This window comes from Petaurus breviceps, unplaced genomic scaffold (genome assembly GCF_028583685.1).
Source record: "Petaurus breviceps papuanus isolate PSGF00001 unplaced genomic scaffold, PetGlider_PUasm1.0 90760, whole genome shotgun sequence".
NCBI classification, from domain to species: Eukaryota; Metazoa; Chordata; class Mammalia; order Diprotodontia; family Petauridae; genus Petaurus; species Petaurus breviceps.
The window spans coordinates 2536367-2553061 of record NW_027187338.1 but is presented as its reverse complement, the minus strand read 5'-3'; the positions used below and the strand labels follow the sequence as shown (position 1 = coordinate 2553061).

The window sequence follows — 16695 nt, the reverse complement described above, 5'->3', positions numbered from 1 at the left end:
TAAATACTTTCATACCCTTTGATCCAGCAATACCACTCCTAGGGTTATATCCCAAAGAGATCATAGAAATGGGAGAAAGACCCATATGTACAAAAATGTTTATAGCAGCTCTTTTTGTTGTGGCAAAGAATTGGAAATTAAGGGGGTGTCCATCAATTGGGGAATGGCTGAACAAGTTGTGGTATATGCATGTTATGGAATATTATTGCGCTATAAGAAACGGGGAGCAGGTGGTCTTCATATTTACCTGGAGAGGCTTAAAAGAACTGATACTGAGTGAGAAGAGTAGGACCAGGAGGAATTTGTACACAATTACAGACACAACGTATGTGTGATGACCAACTTTGATAGACTGCACTCTTCTCAACAATGCAGGGATATAAGTCAATCCCAAAAGACGCATGATGGAGAGAAAAACGTGCATCCAGAGAAAGAACTAGAAAGAACTAAATTTATATCCAGGTGGAAGCAAAATACCTGATCTTTTTCATTCTCTTATTTGATTTTATGTCCTCTTTACCATTTTTCATTCCAGCTGGTACAATCCATTCTTATAACCTGACCATTGTGTAATGTGAAAGTATTTACAGATTCTGTACTTGATTATAAGACACCATGGGGGGGAAGGAGGGGGACAAAATGTGAAATTCAAGGAATTGTGGAATTGAATCCTGTAAACTAAAAGGAAACAAACAAATTAATAAATTAAAAATTGAATTAAAAAAAAGAAAGAAAGCTGCCTAGGGGGCTGGCCAGGTGGCTCAGTGTAGTAAGAGCACCTGCTCCAGTGTCGGGATGACCTGGATCAAATCCGGGCTCAGATACTCAGTACCACACCCAGAAATAACTGGCCGTGTAACCTTGAGCAAGTTACTTAACCCCGATTGCTTTCTTAATAAAAAAAAAAAAAAAGAAAGAAAGCTGCCTAGGGGCACAATAGCTTTAGTGGCTTGCTTAGGTAGGGTCTTAGTGCTGGTATTTGAAGGTAGCTTCCTATCCATTGTGCCACATTGCCTTTCCAGCACCTAACTTCCATACCATAGTCTCTGATCAGGTAAAATCTCTGGTAAAATCCGTCTCCTGACATGGGTCAGAGATGTGGTTGGATTCTTTGAACAGATTGCCACCACAATGATTTTGCAAAACAAAACAATATTTTCTTTTACTAATTTTTTTAAGCACTCATTCTTTTAAAATTTTGAGTTCCAAATTCTCTCCCTCCCTCTAGTTCCTCCCTCACCCACCAAGATGTCAAGGAATATGATCAATACAACATTTTCAAATGACAGGTTAGAAAAACTGTGGAAAATTGAGGGGACAAAGAACCAGAGCTGCCACTTAAAATAATGTTTTATTCTGCCACTATCACAAGGATATATTTAGGTTTGCTTAGCTCACTGATCTGTTAGCAGCTTATATGGCTACTGGTCCAGTATAGGTCCTTATCATGCCCTTATGTTGGTTAAGATTTTCATGTTTCACCAAAAATATGTAGAGGGGCCTAGTGAAGAAGAGGTGAGCCCTCAGTGAATGGCTAGAAAGACTTCTTCACATAATTTCTTCAGAGCTAAAATATTCCCTTTCCCATTTTTCTACTTTATTCACTAGACAGCTCGTTTACTCTCTTAAAACACTAGTCTTCAAAGAAGACTTAAAGGTTGTTGATGTTCACAGCTCTCTGCTAAGCAGTAGTTTCTGTTTTTATATCATTTCAAAATGTGTTTGTTCTTTGTTCTCAGATGCCAGTGGGAGTAGGTGCCATCTGGGGAACACTCAACTTGGGGTCAGCCTGAGGTCTTGGGGAGAAAATCACCTCCAGCTTCTAGAGGGAGCTCATTCTCTACAATCCTGTTGGGCTTCCTGCTGCCAGGATCACAACTGCTATGTCTTTTGGTGGTTGGAAAATCTATGCATGAAGGTGAACTGCAGTGATCCCCAAAGCTGCCAGGTCTCCAGGACAGATACTTCTCACTCAGTGTTGGTGTTTTTACATAAAGTACAAACTGCGGAAGATTTGGATTTCCCACCTGAAAGAGATATAGTGAACCTTCTAGGGCTAGGGTGGAGCAGGGCACTACAGAGGACCCGGAGGTCATCTAATTATGAGCTGCCCTTAGAGAAATCATCATCCCCTGGCGGTCAACTAAGTTCCAAAAGGAAACCTCAGCAAAGATACCTTTCTGATGATTTTGGCGATGGGTCTCCTACAGAAACAGTACCAGAATTCACTAGTGAGGGCGGGTCAAGTCAAACCAAACAGAAGGATCAGAAAATTCCAGAGGACCTTGAGGCTGGATCACACACACTTCCAGTCCAAGAAAACACCTCTTCACCAGACAGTATGGACTGGAGAAAACCAAGGTTTCATTCTGAAATAAATAGCTCCAGGGATCTGAGCAGTTCTAACATCAATAACTCTGTAGAGGTAAGGACAAGAAGAGAGAAGGATTAATACCTTTTGATGAAGAAGCAGGGAATATCCATGAAATCTGGTCTGATGCCTGACATGCATTTATGCATATGTGTAACTGGTAGTAGAGAACAGAAGTCTTATGCCAAGGAGTTGCATAGTGTCTAAAGCTAGCCAATTTCTCATGACTAATGCTTCCCAGAAGGGTTATTTAACCTAGGAGAAGTTCACTTTTTATAAAATAAATTTTGGTTGATTTTTGTTTTCATATCATCTATATTCCCCATTGTATTCCTCCCTCTTGTCTTTCCCCTTCCAGGAGACTAATCTCTTATTTCATTTTGAGTTCTAAGACCCATTTCTAAGAGGAAAGACAGAGTTCCTATCATCCCAAAGCTATTTTGTGTGTGGAAAAGTGAAAAAACAAACCTCTGCCCTGTCCCCAGCCCCAGGTAATTATTCAGCCTTAGTTGTTTTTTGACCACAGGTAGGTGCTAGGATGTGGGTGTTAGTCTCCATCTCTGCTTCTGCAATGTTTTCTGCCAGATTGAAAACACTTGCTGTTGCTGCAGTCGATTTCTTTCTCTCCCTAAGCAACCCCCTCCTCCCCATCTCTTATGTATTTACATTCCCGATGAGGTAACTTCTATTCCAATCTGAATAAGCCACGCCTGTACTGCAGATTGAGACATGATTTGCAGGGCTGGGGAACAGGATGTGAACCCTAGCCAAACGGTCTCTGCCGTGAATACTCACTGAGGGCTGTATGCAAAGGAAAATGCTACCAGTGGAGATTAATCTGCTTCTCAATATTTGCTCTTCCCAGTTATGTTTTAAAGGAGTGACTCCTTCACCCTTGGTTACTTTGTCTTGTTTTTGCTGTGCTTTGTCTTGGTTTATTCCTCTTCTTTCTCTCGTCAGCTTTCATTTAGCATTTTGTAGAGCCTAGGAAAAGAGCAAATCTCTTACCCCCAGAGCAAATATTAAGAAAATGCTTAGAGCTATTATTGCAAGTTTGCAGATGAAGCATTAGGTTTAATATATCAGGTCACAGGTTGCTTGCAGAATGGCTAACTCTTGAGAATGTCATCTCAAGAATAACTTTTCTTTTGGGAGAGGGTATTCGAGGTCAAACCCACACTTAATATGAAAAGGAAAGGAAAATAAATTTATGCAGTGCTAATTAGTGATAGCCAGCTAGCAAGTGAAGCCAGCTTCTGCTGTTCTCTCTGTAGCTGGTGCAGAAAATAAGTTAACACAAATCACCATTATATATCTGTGCAATATCTGCCAAATAGTAAAGGTGCTACATAGTCAGAATTTGTTTTTTATTCCTTTGGAAAAACACATTATCTCTTTAAAAATTATAACTTTTGTTTTAACAAAATATATATATATATATATATATATATATATATATCCCCCAAAACAGTTGAGTTTGTTATCTCTTTTATACCAAAAAACAGATGTGGTTATTCTGTATTTCTAGAAGTGGGAAGGAATGTCTATAGATCCCTTGTATTTTTGTCTTCTCCATTTGCAGAGGGGGAAGCTTTGGCTGTTCTTTTAAAGCCATGTCCCTTCCCTAAGCGATGAGTCTTCCCTCTCTTCCTCTTCCAGAATTTTGGCAGATGGACAATAAAGTAGTGCAGATTAGGAACTGGTATCTTGTACAAGTAACTTAGCCCTTGGCAATTTCTGCAAAAATAATCAGAATGATCTTTTGTGCAAGGAGAAGGAATTGCTGTCCTTGAGCTCAGGAAATGAAGATCTGAAGTAAAAATCTTCCTCACATAAAGTTTGGCTTTCAAGAAATCTGGTGCTTTGTCTCATCTACCATTATCGTTGTTACCTCTTCATTTTATGGGTATATCACTTCCATTCTCTATGAAGCCAGTGGCTGTTTGTGAGACAAATAAATGAAAAGATAATTGAACTAGGGCAATCAAACATCTTTCTGCTATCCTTTCCATTAAAGAATGAATTCTCAGCCCCTGACTCCCCAGAAAAACTAGGACATGCTCATGCACAGACACACACACAACACACATGCACACACACACACACACACAGAGCTTTTTCCTGATTTGGGAGCTGAGAAAGTTATAGTTTGCATGATCCTCTACCAGACTCATGTTTATTACCAAGCATAGATTGTGTTCAGGGACCCAACCTTTAAAAATATGCTATCATTTTATATCTGAAAAGTCTTCTTATTAATCCTTGAGTCTTATGTTGAATGGGAAGAATTCCAGGCTCCTAAAGATTTCAAGCAAAAAAAAAATTGGTTTATCTTGTTCATTCTTTTTTTTTCTATTCTTTTCATATAAATTTTTAATTTCTTTAGGTCAGTTTTGCTCAGTCCTTCATCTTTCTTAGTAGGTTGTGGAGCACTCCTTCTCCATACTCATGAACCTTAATCATATAGGAGCACTCATTGTATCCCCAGAAAATCTTGACAATCCAGTTGTTTCCTCAGCCTCTTTTTTATTTTTGGAGAGGGGAAGGTAGGGCAATTGGGGTTAAGTGACTTGCCCATGGTCACGCTGCTAGTTTTGTGTTGAGTGTCTGAGGTCGGATTTGAACTCAGGTCCTCCTGACTCCAGGGCCGGTGCTCTATTCACTGTGCCACCTAGCCACCCCATCAGCTCCTTTAAAAAAAAAAAAAGACAAATCTCTACAGAGCAGTATTTCTCTTTGAAAGTATTATCCTTCCTGAAACCCAGCTCCTCTTCTCTACATTTCCTATAGCTACTCTCATTCTCTGCTAATCTCCTAAGAAGTTTGTTCTTTAATCTGTTTACCTGGTTGGCATTCTTAGTGAGTCAGAATATTTATCTTTTAGGTTCTATGTAATATAGGCATGGAATAGCAGGATAGGCTCATACTGGTTTGTTTTAACTTGGACCTGTTTAAAACTTGGCATCTTCATATTTGGTAGAGGAGGAAGATGGAGTGATATCTACAAAAAAAACCTTGACACTGACTACCCATTAATTAATAAGAGCAAGCGTGAAAGCCATGTTATGACTTCCCTACTCTTCCATCAAGTACATCTCTCTAGGGAGACATTCAGGAGAGAGAGCACATCATCCACCGACATTAAGCTGTGCCCTGCTGTGTTTCTCAGTTAACTGATTCTCATGGAGAACTGGGTCATCTCAGGTTTTTGTCCAAACCCTGCTGCCTTTGCCACTGCCTGGGCCCCGCATCAGTAACATGCCTTAGGCAAGAGGTAGGGTGTAGGAAGACATTGTTGTCTTTTCTGCTGTTTTGATTTTGATTAGAAAGTGGTAGGTTTTTGTTTTATTTTAATACAATTGGATCTTAAATCAAAGTGAATTGGATGTTGAATTTTTTTTGTGAATCATTTTTAATATAAAACAGATGTTTCCAGAGTAGCATGTGTTTTACCAAATATGTCCCCCACATGGACAGCATAGATAAAACTAGTTGAAACATCCTGTGTGTATCCTGCAGGCTCCCACTAGAAATGGAAATAGGTAGTAGTGGAGGAATTTTTGCAATGAAAAGAAGGAAATTATTTTTGTCATCTTGGATTATGGCAGTATATTGCTAGAGCTGGCTTTGCTTCTCAGCGTGGGGGGGGCAGTGTTGAGAATGCAGCCCAAACCCCACTTTCCCTCTATCAGACTGTTCTGAATAGAATTAATATCAAGAAGACTTACTTGTTCACCCATGGTAACATCTGAACTTTTTTGTTCTGTATGGGTTTGGTTTTATGGATATTCTCTGTAATTCCAGGAAAATCCTGCTTAAGGAAACACCTTTCCCCCAATTCCCCAGGCTTCCCTGTCCTACCTCATAGTTCTCCTATTGCCCCCAGACAACAAAAAGAAGAGCCTCCTTTTTAGCTCTAGAATTAAAAAATGTGTCCCTGATGTGTAGAGCATGGTTCTTACAAATGAGCTTTCATAGTACTATGGTAGCAAAATCTGAACTGTTGCTTTAAGAATCAAAAACTGCATAGCTTTTACTTATTTATATGATAAATCTTTGTGTTTCTTTAGGTCCACAAGGAATTTTCCAGGCTGCTGGAATCCCCTGATCTGGTTACCTCTTCTAATCCCTTAACCCTGGGCCTGTCAGCTACGGGGAAAACAGAGAATCTCAGTTTGCTGACCAATACATCTGTCCAGCCTGACATCTCAGAGAAGTTGATTCCTACTCCCAGTTCTTTGCCAGGAAGAAGCTTTGGGAATAATTACATCACTACCTCTTTGCCGCTGATTCCATCCCACCATGATAACATCCCTACTCACCAGACCAGCCCTACTTCTTTCCCAAGCACTGTGGCACCAACCCCAGGTGAGACAAGCCAAAGGGCTTTTTTGCCCCCATCCTTAAAGATGGGATCAAGAAATATAAGCATTGTCCCTTTTAGAGGCTTAAAAAAGGAGGAGAGAATAAGGCTTGATTTCTGAATACTGCAGACTGGAGAAACATCAGCCCTGTCAGCATCTCTCCAGCAAATATAACCTGTGCCTCCTGCTCCTTTTGCTCAGCAAGCTTACAGCACGTGGAAATTTATGAGATTCACTCGCTGTGAGCCAGATTCCACTGTGCATATTATCCTGCTACTTAAGAGCACCAGGTTCTTGTAAAACTCAATAATGTTCAGAGGAACCAAGCAGACGGAGCCTGGTGGGAAGAGAGTGTTGGATACATGCACCCACTTGCCATCTAAAAGGCTGGTAGTAGGTCAGATGTTTGTCTCTATGGTTTTGACAGCATCTTTATTTTTAAAGCAACCGTCAGGAAGAGGGATTTATACATAGATCGTTGCCTTAACAACATTGAGTCTGTTCTTCAGGGGTGCTGGTCTTAAGTGTTAAGAGGAAATGGTTAATAGAGAAAACCAAGCTGATCTTTTCCCTGGATAAGCGTGAAGGGGAGAAAAGCAGAGCCAATGAAATGGAAGTGTGTGTATATGTGTGTGTCTCTTCCTTTCTCCCTTCCCCCTCCCCTCTCCCTCTTTTTCTGTCTCTCCTTCCCTTTTCCTCTCTCACCCTCCTTCCCTTTCTTCTTCCCTCTCTCTCCTTCCTTCTCCCTTCCTCTCCTTCCTCCTTTATCTCCTTCCTTCTTCCTCTCTCTCTCCCCTTCCCTTTTCCTCTCTCTTTCCCTCTTCCTCTCTCTTTCCTTCCTTTTTCCTCTCTCTCATTCTGTCTCCTTTCCTCTTCTTTATCTCCTTCTTTCTTCTCTCTCTCCTTCCCTCTCCCATTCTCTCCCTCCTTCTCTTCTTCCCTCTCCCTCTCTTTCTCGCCCTTCCCCCCGTCTTTCTCATTTGGTAGTGATGTAACCTGAAGTTGTTGTCAGGGTTTTTCCAGAATCTATTAGCACTGAAATGATGCTTGTGTTCAGGCAGAATACCTGAAATTCTTGGTGTAATCGTGGAGGACTAAGGTTGCATGATGCTAAATAAAGTTGGGGGGTTTTTTGTCCTGTGAGTGTCAGGTGAAGATAGGTGACTTCTTTCAGAAACTGCTTCAGTGACCTTTCTTCCCTCTCCTGGCACTCAGGAGACTTAACACATGTGCAGCATAGTAGATGGTTTCATTTTCCCCAAATCGTAATGTTCCAAATAGGAGGTGAGTATAATGTGGACACTTTGTATTTGCCACGAAAGCAAAATGTCACCATTCCTCAGAGCTTGCTTGGTGTTTTGTCTCAGCCAAGTAAAGAAGCATTATTTGAGGGAGGGGTGGGAGGAAGACTTCAGGCTGCTTATGATATTGGGGAGATAAGAAAGCTAGAGGAATATAAGGCCATATAGACCTATGGCCTATTCCTATAGGAGCTCAAAGGAAAGGAAGAGATCAGTGTAGACTGGAGTAGTGATTAAGGCTTAATCTTTATAAGGTTAGAATTGGAGGATAGGTGAAGGTTTGATTAGCAGAGGGGAAGAGGAGGGACACTGACAATTAGATGAGCTTGGCATATAAAAGGGACACTAGGCCCTAGTGACTAGGAAACTGATCTGGATGAAGTGAAAGGTTCTTGTTAAGATAAAGGAAGAGGCTCAGTAGGGAGGGGTTGGGTTATAAAGACTTTTAAATAAATACCAAGATTAAAAGTTTAGATTGGGACTGTTAATTTCAGTTAGTTTGAAGCATTATAGGTTCTTGGGCCAGGGAATGATAGCAGTTCTTTAGGAAGATTAACCTGGCCTTGGTTTGTAGAGTAGATTGGAGTAGAGAAAGATGAGAAGTAAGGACAGCAGTTGGGTGTTGCAGTAATGCAGGCATGAAGTGGTGAGTTCCTGGAATAAGGTGACGTTGATAGGAATGGAAAGGAAGCCGTGATTCAGATATTACAAAATCAACATTGACAAGCTTTGGTGAGTGCTTCCTGCCTTTTCTTCATCTTGTCATCCAAAGATGACTGAGGTTTCAAGCCCAGAGTACTAAAAGGATCATGCCATAGATAGAATGGGAAAAAGGAAGGAAAGGCATTTTGGTGGAAAAGATTAGTTTAATTTGAGATCCTGGTGGAATTGGCTGAGTAGAAATGTCATGTAGGAATACAGAACTGTTCCTACAACTAGAAATGACTGGAGTTTCAGTGAGAGGTAAGGGCTAGAGTTTTGGATTTTAGAATAAAAGGCACAGGAGTGATCAGTGAAGCAATGAAATTGCATGAAATCCATGAGAAAGTGATTGTAGTGATAACAGTAGCCAGTGGCTCAGCCTTGAAGAGGCTCACAATTAGATCATGGAAGAGGATGTTTGGGTGTGGGAGGGGGAGGGGGAGAACAGAAAAGTAGGAAAAGAAGTGGAATTGGAATCGCGAAAGTTCAGAGTTGGAAGTAACCTAAGAGGTCAATGAATCTAGCCCCCAAAAGAATCTCTTCTACAATTCACCTAACAAGTAGTCATCCATCCTGTCTGAAAATCTCTATTGAGGACCCCCTACCTCCCCTGGCAGATCATCCCATGCTAATTGTGAGGAGGTTATAGGTGATAGCTAATTGTAAGGAGGTTTTTCCTGACATCTCTTTGCCACTTCCATCCTTTGCTGCTAGTTCTGGCTTCTGGGGCTAAACAGAAAAGTCTAATCCTTCCATAAGACATCTTTCCAGATTCTTGAAGCAGGCTATCACATCCCTTCTGGGCCTTCTCTTTGCCAGCCAAACATTCCAAATACTTTTGTCTAGTCCTATGACACGGACCCTGGGACCTTCTTGACTCTGGTCGCTCCACTCTGCATGCTTTCTGGCATGTCAGTGCCCTTCCTAAGTTGTGCTCAGAACAGAACACCACAGGCTGTGCGTGCTCTAAGGTAGAGTACAGTGTACAGACTCCAGTATCATCCCCTTATTCCTGGAGGCCATGCTCCATAGAACTTTATTGACTTTGTTTGGCTGCCATATTACACTTTTGCTCAGATTGATCTTGTTGTCCACTAAAACTAGGATTATATGATATCCTAGAAGCAGAGGCAGGAGGATTTCAGGGAGGAAGTTGCCAAGTGTCAGATGACACAGAGAAGTGGGCCTAGGACTGTGGAAAAAGCTGTTGGATTTAGTTAGCAGGAACTCCTACAGCAGGTGCACTGGCATAGTGAAGAGTGAAACCTGGATGCAGGCTGTATTAGCAAGAGACTAGAAGTGGTGAAGAGCATCTGACATATAGCCTCCTCTTTTACAGACCGTGAATTTTGGACACAGAATGAAGAGAAGTCTCTATTGGCTCTGTTGTTAAATCTAGTGTATCTGCTTTCTTCCCAGGTATAAAGGAGTTGGTGGTATCTGCAGGAGACAGCGTAGAGATGACCCTGCCCAAGAATGAAGTTCAATTAAATGCTTTTGCCATCCCAGCACCAGAGAAAGGTAAGAACTCTGAGGGGGGCCCAGTGTTTTTCATGGAAGAGCTTTCTTTCTTAAAGCTCTCAGGGTGTCCACTGTTAATATGGTTGTGCCATTTTTAAAAAATTAGCAAACTTAAGTTTTGCTTATAAGACGTAATTCAAGGGATGGTTTTTTTGGTGTTACAAAAGCTTTCTTTAAATAGTACTCTTTGTTATATGAGTAACAGTTAAGGAACCAGGTATGTTTTTGCTTGTATGAGAGAAACATAATGTTTACCACCAAATATCTATCTGTAGGACTATCAGATGGAAGAGGGATGAGGCTTTTCCTATACAGCTCCAGAGGACAGAGCAAGGGTCTGTGACTGGAAATTATAGGGAGACAAATTAGGCTCATTGTAGCATAAAAATTTCTAACAGAATGACCTGCCCAGTTATGTATAATGAGCTGCTTTGGGAGGAAGGGTCCTTTCCATACCTACAAGAACTTAAACGGTCTGAATGGTCCCCTCTGAGGGATACCATAGAGAATTCTCCAGGAGAGGGCAAGATGTTAGACTACATGGCCTTTTCAGATACTAAGATTCCTTAATTTTGAAATATTTTATTTATACACGCACAATTTTTCAAGAACACAACTATTGAATGAAGTATCTTTGACTCTGGGGTCAGAGGACTTGAGTTCAAATTCTGATTCTTTTGCTTTCTACCCGTGTGACACAGGGCAGGTCACTTCTCTCTCATTCTCCATTTCCTCATCTAAAAAATGGGAAATTTGAATGATATCATTTTTAAGAACGCTTTTAGCTGAAGTCATAGGATTTTTCTTAATATCCCTGGTAGCTTTATTTCTTCCTGAATTTAAATTTCCATTTTAGGTATATACATTTAAGTTACCCACAAATGCTAATAGTTCCTTTGCCCTACTTTAAATATCATGTTTAGACAGAAAATAGTTTTAAAAAATTTAAACGCTGTGATCTGTATTTTTTGTCTTACAGCTTAAGGTTTCTTATCAATTCATTCTACCTTCCTCGAGAAGTTGAGGTTTTTTCCTTCCCCCTGGTGGTGGTTTTGAATTATAGGTGGAAACAAATTCATTGGCTTTTGAAGATTTGAGGCAATGATAAGAGTAGGATTTTAGCTACTTTACTTCAGCTCTATGTGAGAATCCCTTGGCTTTAGTATACTTTTTTTCTAACTTGCATTTAAATTTGTGTGAATTAATATAGACTTGTACCCAAAATTGACAAAATTGCACAAACTGTTTCATTCATCCCTTCCCCCCAGTTCTTTACTATAGTCAGTAAATTGATCAAATCAGTATTCTGCCCAACAGACTCCTAATTGATGGTTACTGTTCTTGGACTCTGCACTATGTGTAAGATTTAGTTTCCCCCCCTGTATTTCCTTGCTCTAAGGATATTATCCTTTTTCAAATCCATGAATACTTTTTTCCATGGGAGGTGAGGGGGGAGAAAGATAGCGGAACACAGAGGGAGATTGTCCCTTAACTACACTTAGAAAAGATGTTGTATTGTGTCACATTAAACCCTAATTCTCTTTTTACATACATTTCCTATCTCTTCACCCTTAGCACATGACTCTTAGAAAAATTAAGACCCCAGGGAGGAGACATGACTTGACCAAGGTAGCTGGCTGCCTTGCCCATTTCTTAGGGCTTTAGTTTTCTCATTTCTAACATGAAAGGGTTGGACCAGCTGACCTCTAGGGTCCCTCTCAGCTCTAAGATGTTATGATCCTATCACAGTGCACAAACCTGAGCCATACTGCAGACAGCATTTGTCAAAGGAAGCAGAACGGATTGTGTGGACAGAGGCCTTGTGTTTGTGAGATGAGATCAGGCCTTTAGAAACAGGACATCTTGGAATTGAATTCTTACTCATTTAAACAAGGGAGCACTAACCTTCACGTGACAATTGGACTCATGAAAAAGGAAGGGGCTGACTCCTCACTCAGATTTTTCTCCTTTTCGATATATTTTTGCCATAGGTGGTATTTTCTCCTCTTTAAACCTAGAATGGTTACTTAAACTGAGTCCTTCCATAGCTCCCTCACCTACCTTGAGGTGTAGGATCATAAAATTGGAGCTACAAAGGATTTCAGAGGTACAGTCCAATCTTCTCATTTTACAGATGAGGGAACCAAGGCCCAAGAAGAAGTGGCTTGCTAATAATAATATTAATAATAATAATACAGTTTAAAAGTAGCAGAACTAGGATTTGAGCCTTGGTTGTCTGACTCCAGAGCCGGAGCTCTTTGCATGGGGCTCTGCTTACCTGCCTACATGTTTGCTTCCAAGCAGTATGGGAAGCGTTTTCCCCACTGGGACAACAAAACACTCTCCCTGATTTATTCTGAATTAGAAACCATGACATCAGAGAGGTAGGACTTTTGTGATATGTGCTCTATCTGATTTTAATGAATTTAAATAGGGCCTGTTTTAAATGGGCCATCTCCTGCAGTCCTTGCTTGCTGCAGGATATTATTTGGCTCAGCAGGATTTGAGCAACTCTTTTAACTCACCAGGGTGTGATGACCTCAGTGAGACGAGCATTGTTAGCACTCTATGCAAAGCTATTTCCGAACCGTGTTATTTAGAAATCATTGCTGTTCTTTGTTGCAAAAGAAGTTTTTAAGAAAACGGTCTTTGTTTCCAGTGAGTTCATCTCTGCTAGTTAGGAGGAGGAGATTCCAGAGCAGATATTGTCAGTAAGAATCAGCAGTCACCACTAGCATAGCATCACTTAGGATGCCACCCTTTTTAGATGCACGCGCACACACACACACACACACACACACACACGGGCATGCATCCACATACTTATAACTTTTATTTGGAAGGAAGGAGCAGGAGGCTTGAGTTGTGGGGGACCTGGAGAGTAGGAGGCAGTAAGAAGAGCAGGGTCAGGTGAATCCTCCCTTATCTTCAGGCACATTACTTGCATGCCATGCAGTCTAGCTCATGAGAAGCTTTGAACTGAGACCTATAAAAGGGAAGGCCATGTCTGAAATTCAGATCCGTTTTGTATAAAAATAAGAATTATTGGTAGGCATTGTGGATGCCCTCACTCTAGGGGGTGTAGGTGTATGTTTTCATGATTTCTGTAACTGGCCCTTCTTTAGGCAAAATCTACTCCTACGAATGGAAGCTGATTACTCATCCTACAAACTACAGTGGAGAAATGGAAGGACAGCATTCACAGGTCCTCAAGCTCTCCAAGGTGAATTTCCTTCCTATATATGGGGTGGGTAAGGGTTGCCCATTCACTTCCTACAGTGTATAATACCAGGTAGGATTTTTTTTCTATACGCAGAAGGGTCAGGAGAGACTTCTAGCACTCAGATCCTGAGCATCCCTTCAGAAATGAATCCTTCAAAGGGCTGACTGGCAGGTTTCCAATATTTGTTAGTTTATGACATTTTTGGTGAGAAAGATTCTCTGGCAGAATGGTATTGGCTATAAATATAGTTACTAAACAGCTTGTAGCAGTAGTATAAGGAGTTTAAACCTTACAAGACAGTCGACCTTAGGATCCAAAGCATTTCCTTTTTGTAATGGAATTTGGTGATTGTTCTGCACTTTCCTAGGGATAGAAAGTAAAAGGAATGGAATAAGCATTTATATAGTGCCTGCAGTGTGACAGGCACTCTGCTGAATACTTCTACAAATATCATGCCATTTGATCATCACAACAACCCTGTGAGGCAGGAGCTATTGTTATCACCCCCATTTTACAGATAAGGAAATCTAGGCAGACAGAGGTTACATGACTTGCTCAGGGTCACACAGCTAATAAATGTCTGAGGCCAGAGTTAAACTCAGGTCTTTCTGACTCTAAGCCCAGCACTCTAATGTCCCTCCAGATGCCTTTTCTAGTGTTTTATTTTTTAAAAGAGCATCATTTAAACATCACTGACCAGTCCAGTTAGCTAGGAGAGTGTAGAGGGCCTTATTATTACCCTGATGGGAACATTGACATCCAGAATATTGAAACCTGTCATATTGTCCCAGGGGAAATTACTATTAGAATTAGCATTAAAACAGAAAATTTCAAAGTCATTTTTGACTCTTCCCTCCCCTTTCTTCATCCCATCAGTCCTTCAATCTTTTTGATTATATCCCTTCAATATTTCATTTAATCCCTATCATTTTTCCTCTGGTGTAATGTTTAGACCATTGCTGTCTCTTGCCTGAACTAATGCAGTATTTTCCTAACTGGCTTCCCTGCCTTCATTCTCTCCCCCTTCCATTCCACTTCCCTGCTCAAAGTGTTCCAGTGGATTCCTCATTGACTGTAGAACAAAATAACACCTTCATAGTTTGGCTCCAAACTCACCCTTCCTTTACCACTGTTTCCTGTTCTGAGATCTAATTCTACCCTTTCCTGCCCCTCAGCCTTTGTAGCCTCCCTTTGCTTTTCATGGGCTCCCTTTAAGCTTCAATCTCTTGAACTCCTTTCTTTGATTCAGGACCTAGCTCAGGTCCTTCTTTCTGTCCTTTTTCTTTCTTCTTCAGCTATAAATAAGTGATTTCTTTCTTTTCTTATCTCTTATGCAAGTATCTTTTTCTTTTTTTCAAAAAGATAACCTCAAAGACCATCTCCTTTGTACTAGTTATTGTCACTGTCTTCTCCCTCCTACTACAGATAAGTTCACCGAAGGCAGGGTCAGTCCTATTTTGTCTCTCTATCTCCAGCTCCCTAGCATAGTATCTTATATATGTGCCCTTAATAATTGTTTACTGAACTGAATTTCCAGTCCATTGCTTGGCCTGCTCTTTCCCACTTCTTCCCACTTCACATTTTCTCATTCTGTGACTAATGCCACAAAGGTTTGCTGAGAGTAGTGTTTAGACTTGGCCAATGAAGGCATGTATTTTGATTAACTGTGCATATTTGTTATAAGGATTTTTGTTTTTCTCTTTTTATTTTTCAGTGATCAAAGTGGAGGTTGAAGGGAAAGAAAATAGGTTTTTGTTCATTTGAAAAAACACAATTTATACAAAATAAGAAATTATATGCTAAAGTTTGGGACTCAAGGCTATGTGTTTGGGAATTGTTGTAAATCAGGTTGTTTGTGCCTCATGATTGCCTATTAAGACCCCTCCTCTTTCTTTACAGCTCACTCCAGGACTGTATGAATTCAAAGTGGTTGTACATGGCCAGAATTCTTATGGGGAGGGATATGTGAATGTGACAGTAAATCCAGGTATGTAGATCCCACTCTTGGGTTGTAAGATTTTTAAGGAGGAAGGAAATTTAGGCTTTGGAATGTTTTACAAATTTTGTTGTGATTTTATGTTTCTGGAAAAGTCTCTGCTTTGGCTTTAGTGAAAGAAATATGGTAATATGACCATTGTGTAGAAAGAACCTAGCCTAGCAATTTTACTGAAGAACTGTTTGGGAGGACTTCTCTAAGCATGCTGTTCTGAGAAAGCACCATATGCTTCAGGAAAATGGCCTGAGAGAGCCAAGAGCCAGAGTCTTAAGAAAACAAAACCTATCATCTGGCACTTGGGGGATGATCATTTATTTTCCTCCCAGAGATGCAGGACTGTACAGAGAGTTCCTCATGCATCCACCACTGTTCCTCTTTCACTGTAGGAGCCAACTTTTCCTCCTTTCAAACAGATTCTTCCCACAGCTGGCTTGTTAGTGGATCATAGGAAAATTCTTTATGTTCTTGACTCTTGCTTGGCATTTCTAGAAAAATGGGGGCAGAGCAGAGGGAGGAAGATACCAAAGGAGCCAGAATCTTTGTTTCAGTGCCACCTTTACATCCAGATCTTGAAGTTCTTATAGCCCTTTCCATTCATTTATTGACAAAGCTAAATATGTTAGAGCCTGTTTGTGGGTATTTTATTTTATTCTGGAGATCAATTCTCCTTTCTTGAGCTTTGTAATCACAGGCCTCTTGGCTTTGATATTCTTTTCACCAGTGAAGATTGCAGTCGTTTCCATGTTACACTGGGCTTGGAATCAGGAAACCTAAGTTCAAATTGAACCTCAGACACTCACTAGCTGTGTGACCCAGGGCAAGTCACTTAGTTGTTGTTTGCCTCAGTTTCCTTAACTGTAAAATAGGAATAATAGCACCTATCTCCCAGAGTTGTTGTGAGGCTCAAATGAGGCAGTATTTGTGAAGCACTTAGCCCTGTGCCTGGCACAGAGTAGGTATCGTATAGCTGCTCATTCCTTATCTTGTGACCTTCTTAAACTTAGCTTTTCCATACACTATCCAACTAATACATTTGAGGCATTTCTCTGCTTATTCATTTCAGTGGTAAGCTCTATTGGTGCTAAAGAGATGGGCCTTTGTGGGAGCCAGCAATCTGGGTTCATTGAAAGCACCACAGAGAGGGGCGGACAGGTAGCACAGCGAGTAAGAGCACCAGCTCCAGTGTCGGGATGACCTGGGGATCGAATCTGGGCTCA

General features: G+C 40.8%; 1 protein-coding gene across 4 annotated transcripts in view; it reads left to right on the top strand.

Moving 5' to 3' along the window:
* KIAA0319L (KIAA0319 like) overlaps positions 1-16695 on the top strand; it is a 90068-nt gene that overhangs the window by 35241 nt on the left and 38132 nt on the right. For 3 of the 4 annotated variants that reach the window (XM_069067913.1, XM_069067911.1, XM_069067912.1), the window contains exons 3-7: positions 1740-2425; positions 6442-6739; positions 10158-10259; positions 13385-13482; positions 15382-15469. In XM_069067913.1, coding sequence (XP_068924014.1) covers positions 1740-2425; positions 6442-6739; positions 10158-10259; positions 13385-13482; positions 15382-15469 — 1272 coding nt within the window. The remainder of the gene's footprint in view (positions 1-1739; positions 2426-6441; positions 6740-10157; positions 10260-13384; positions 13483-15381; positions 15470-16695) is intronic. The other variant, XM_069067915.1, reaches the window with a different exon arrangement.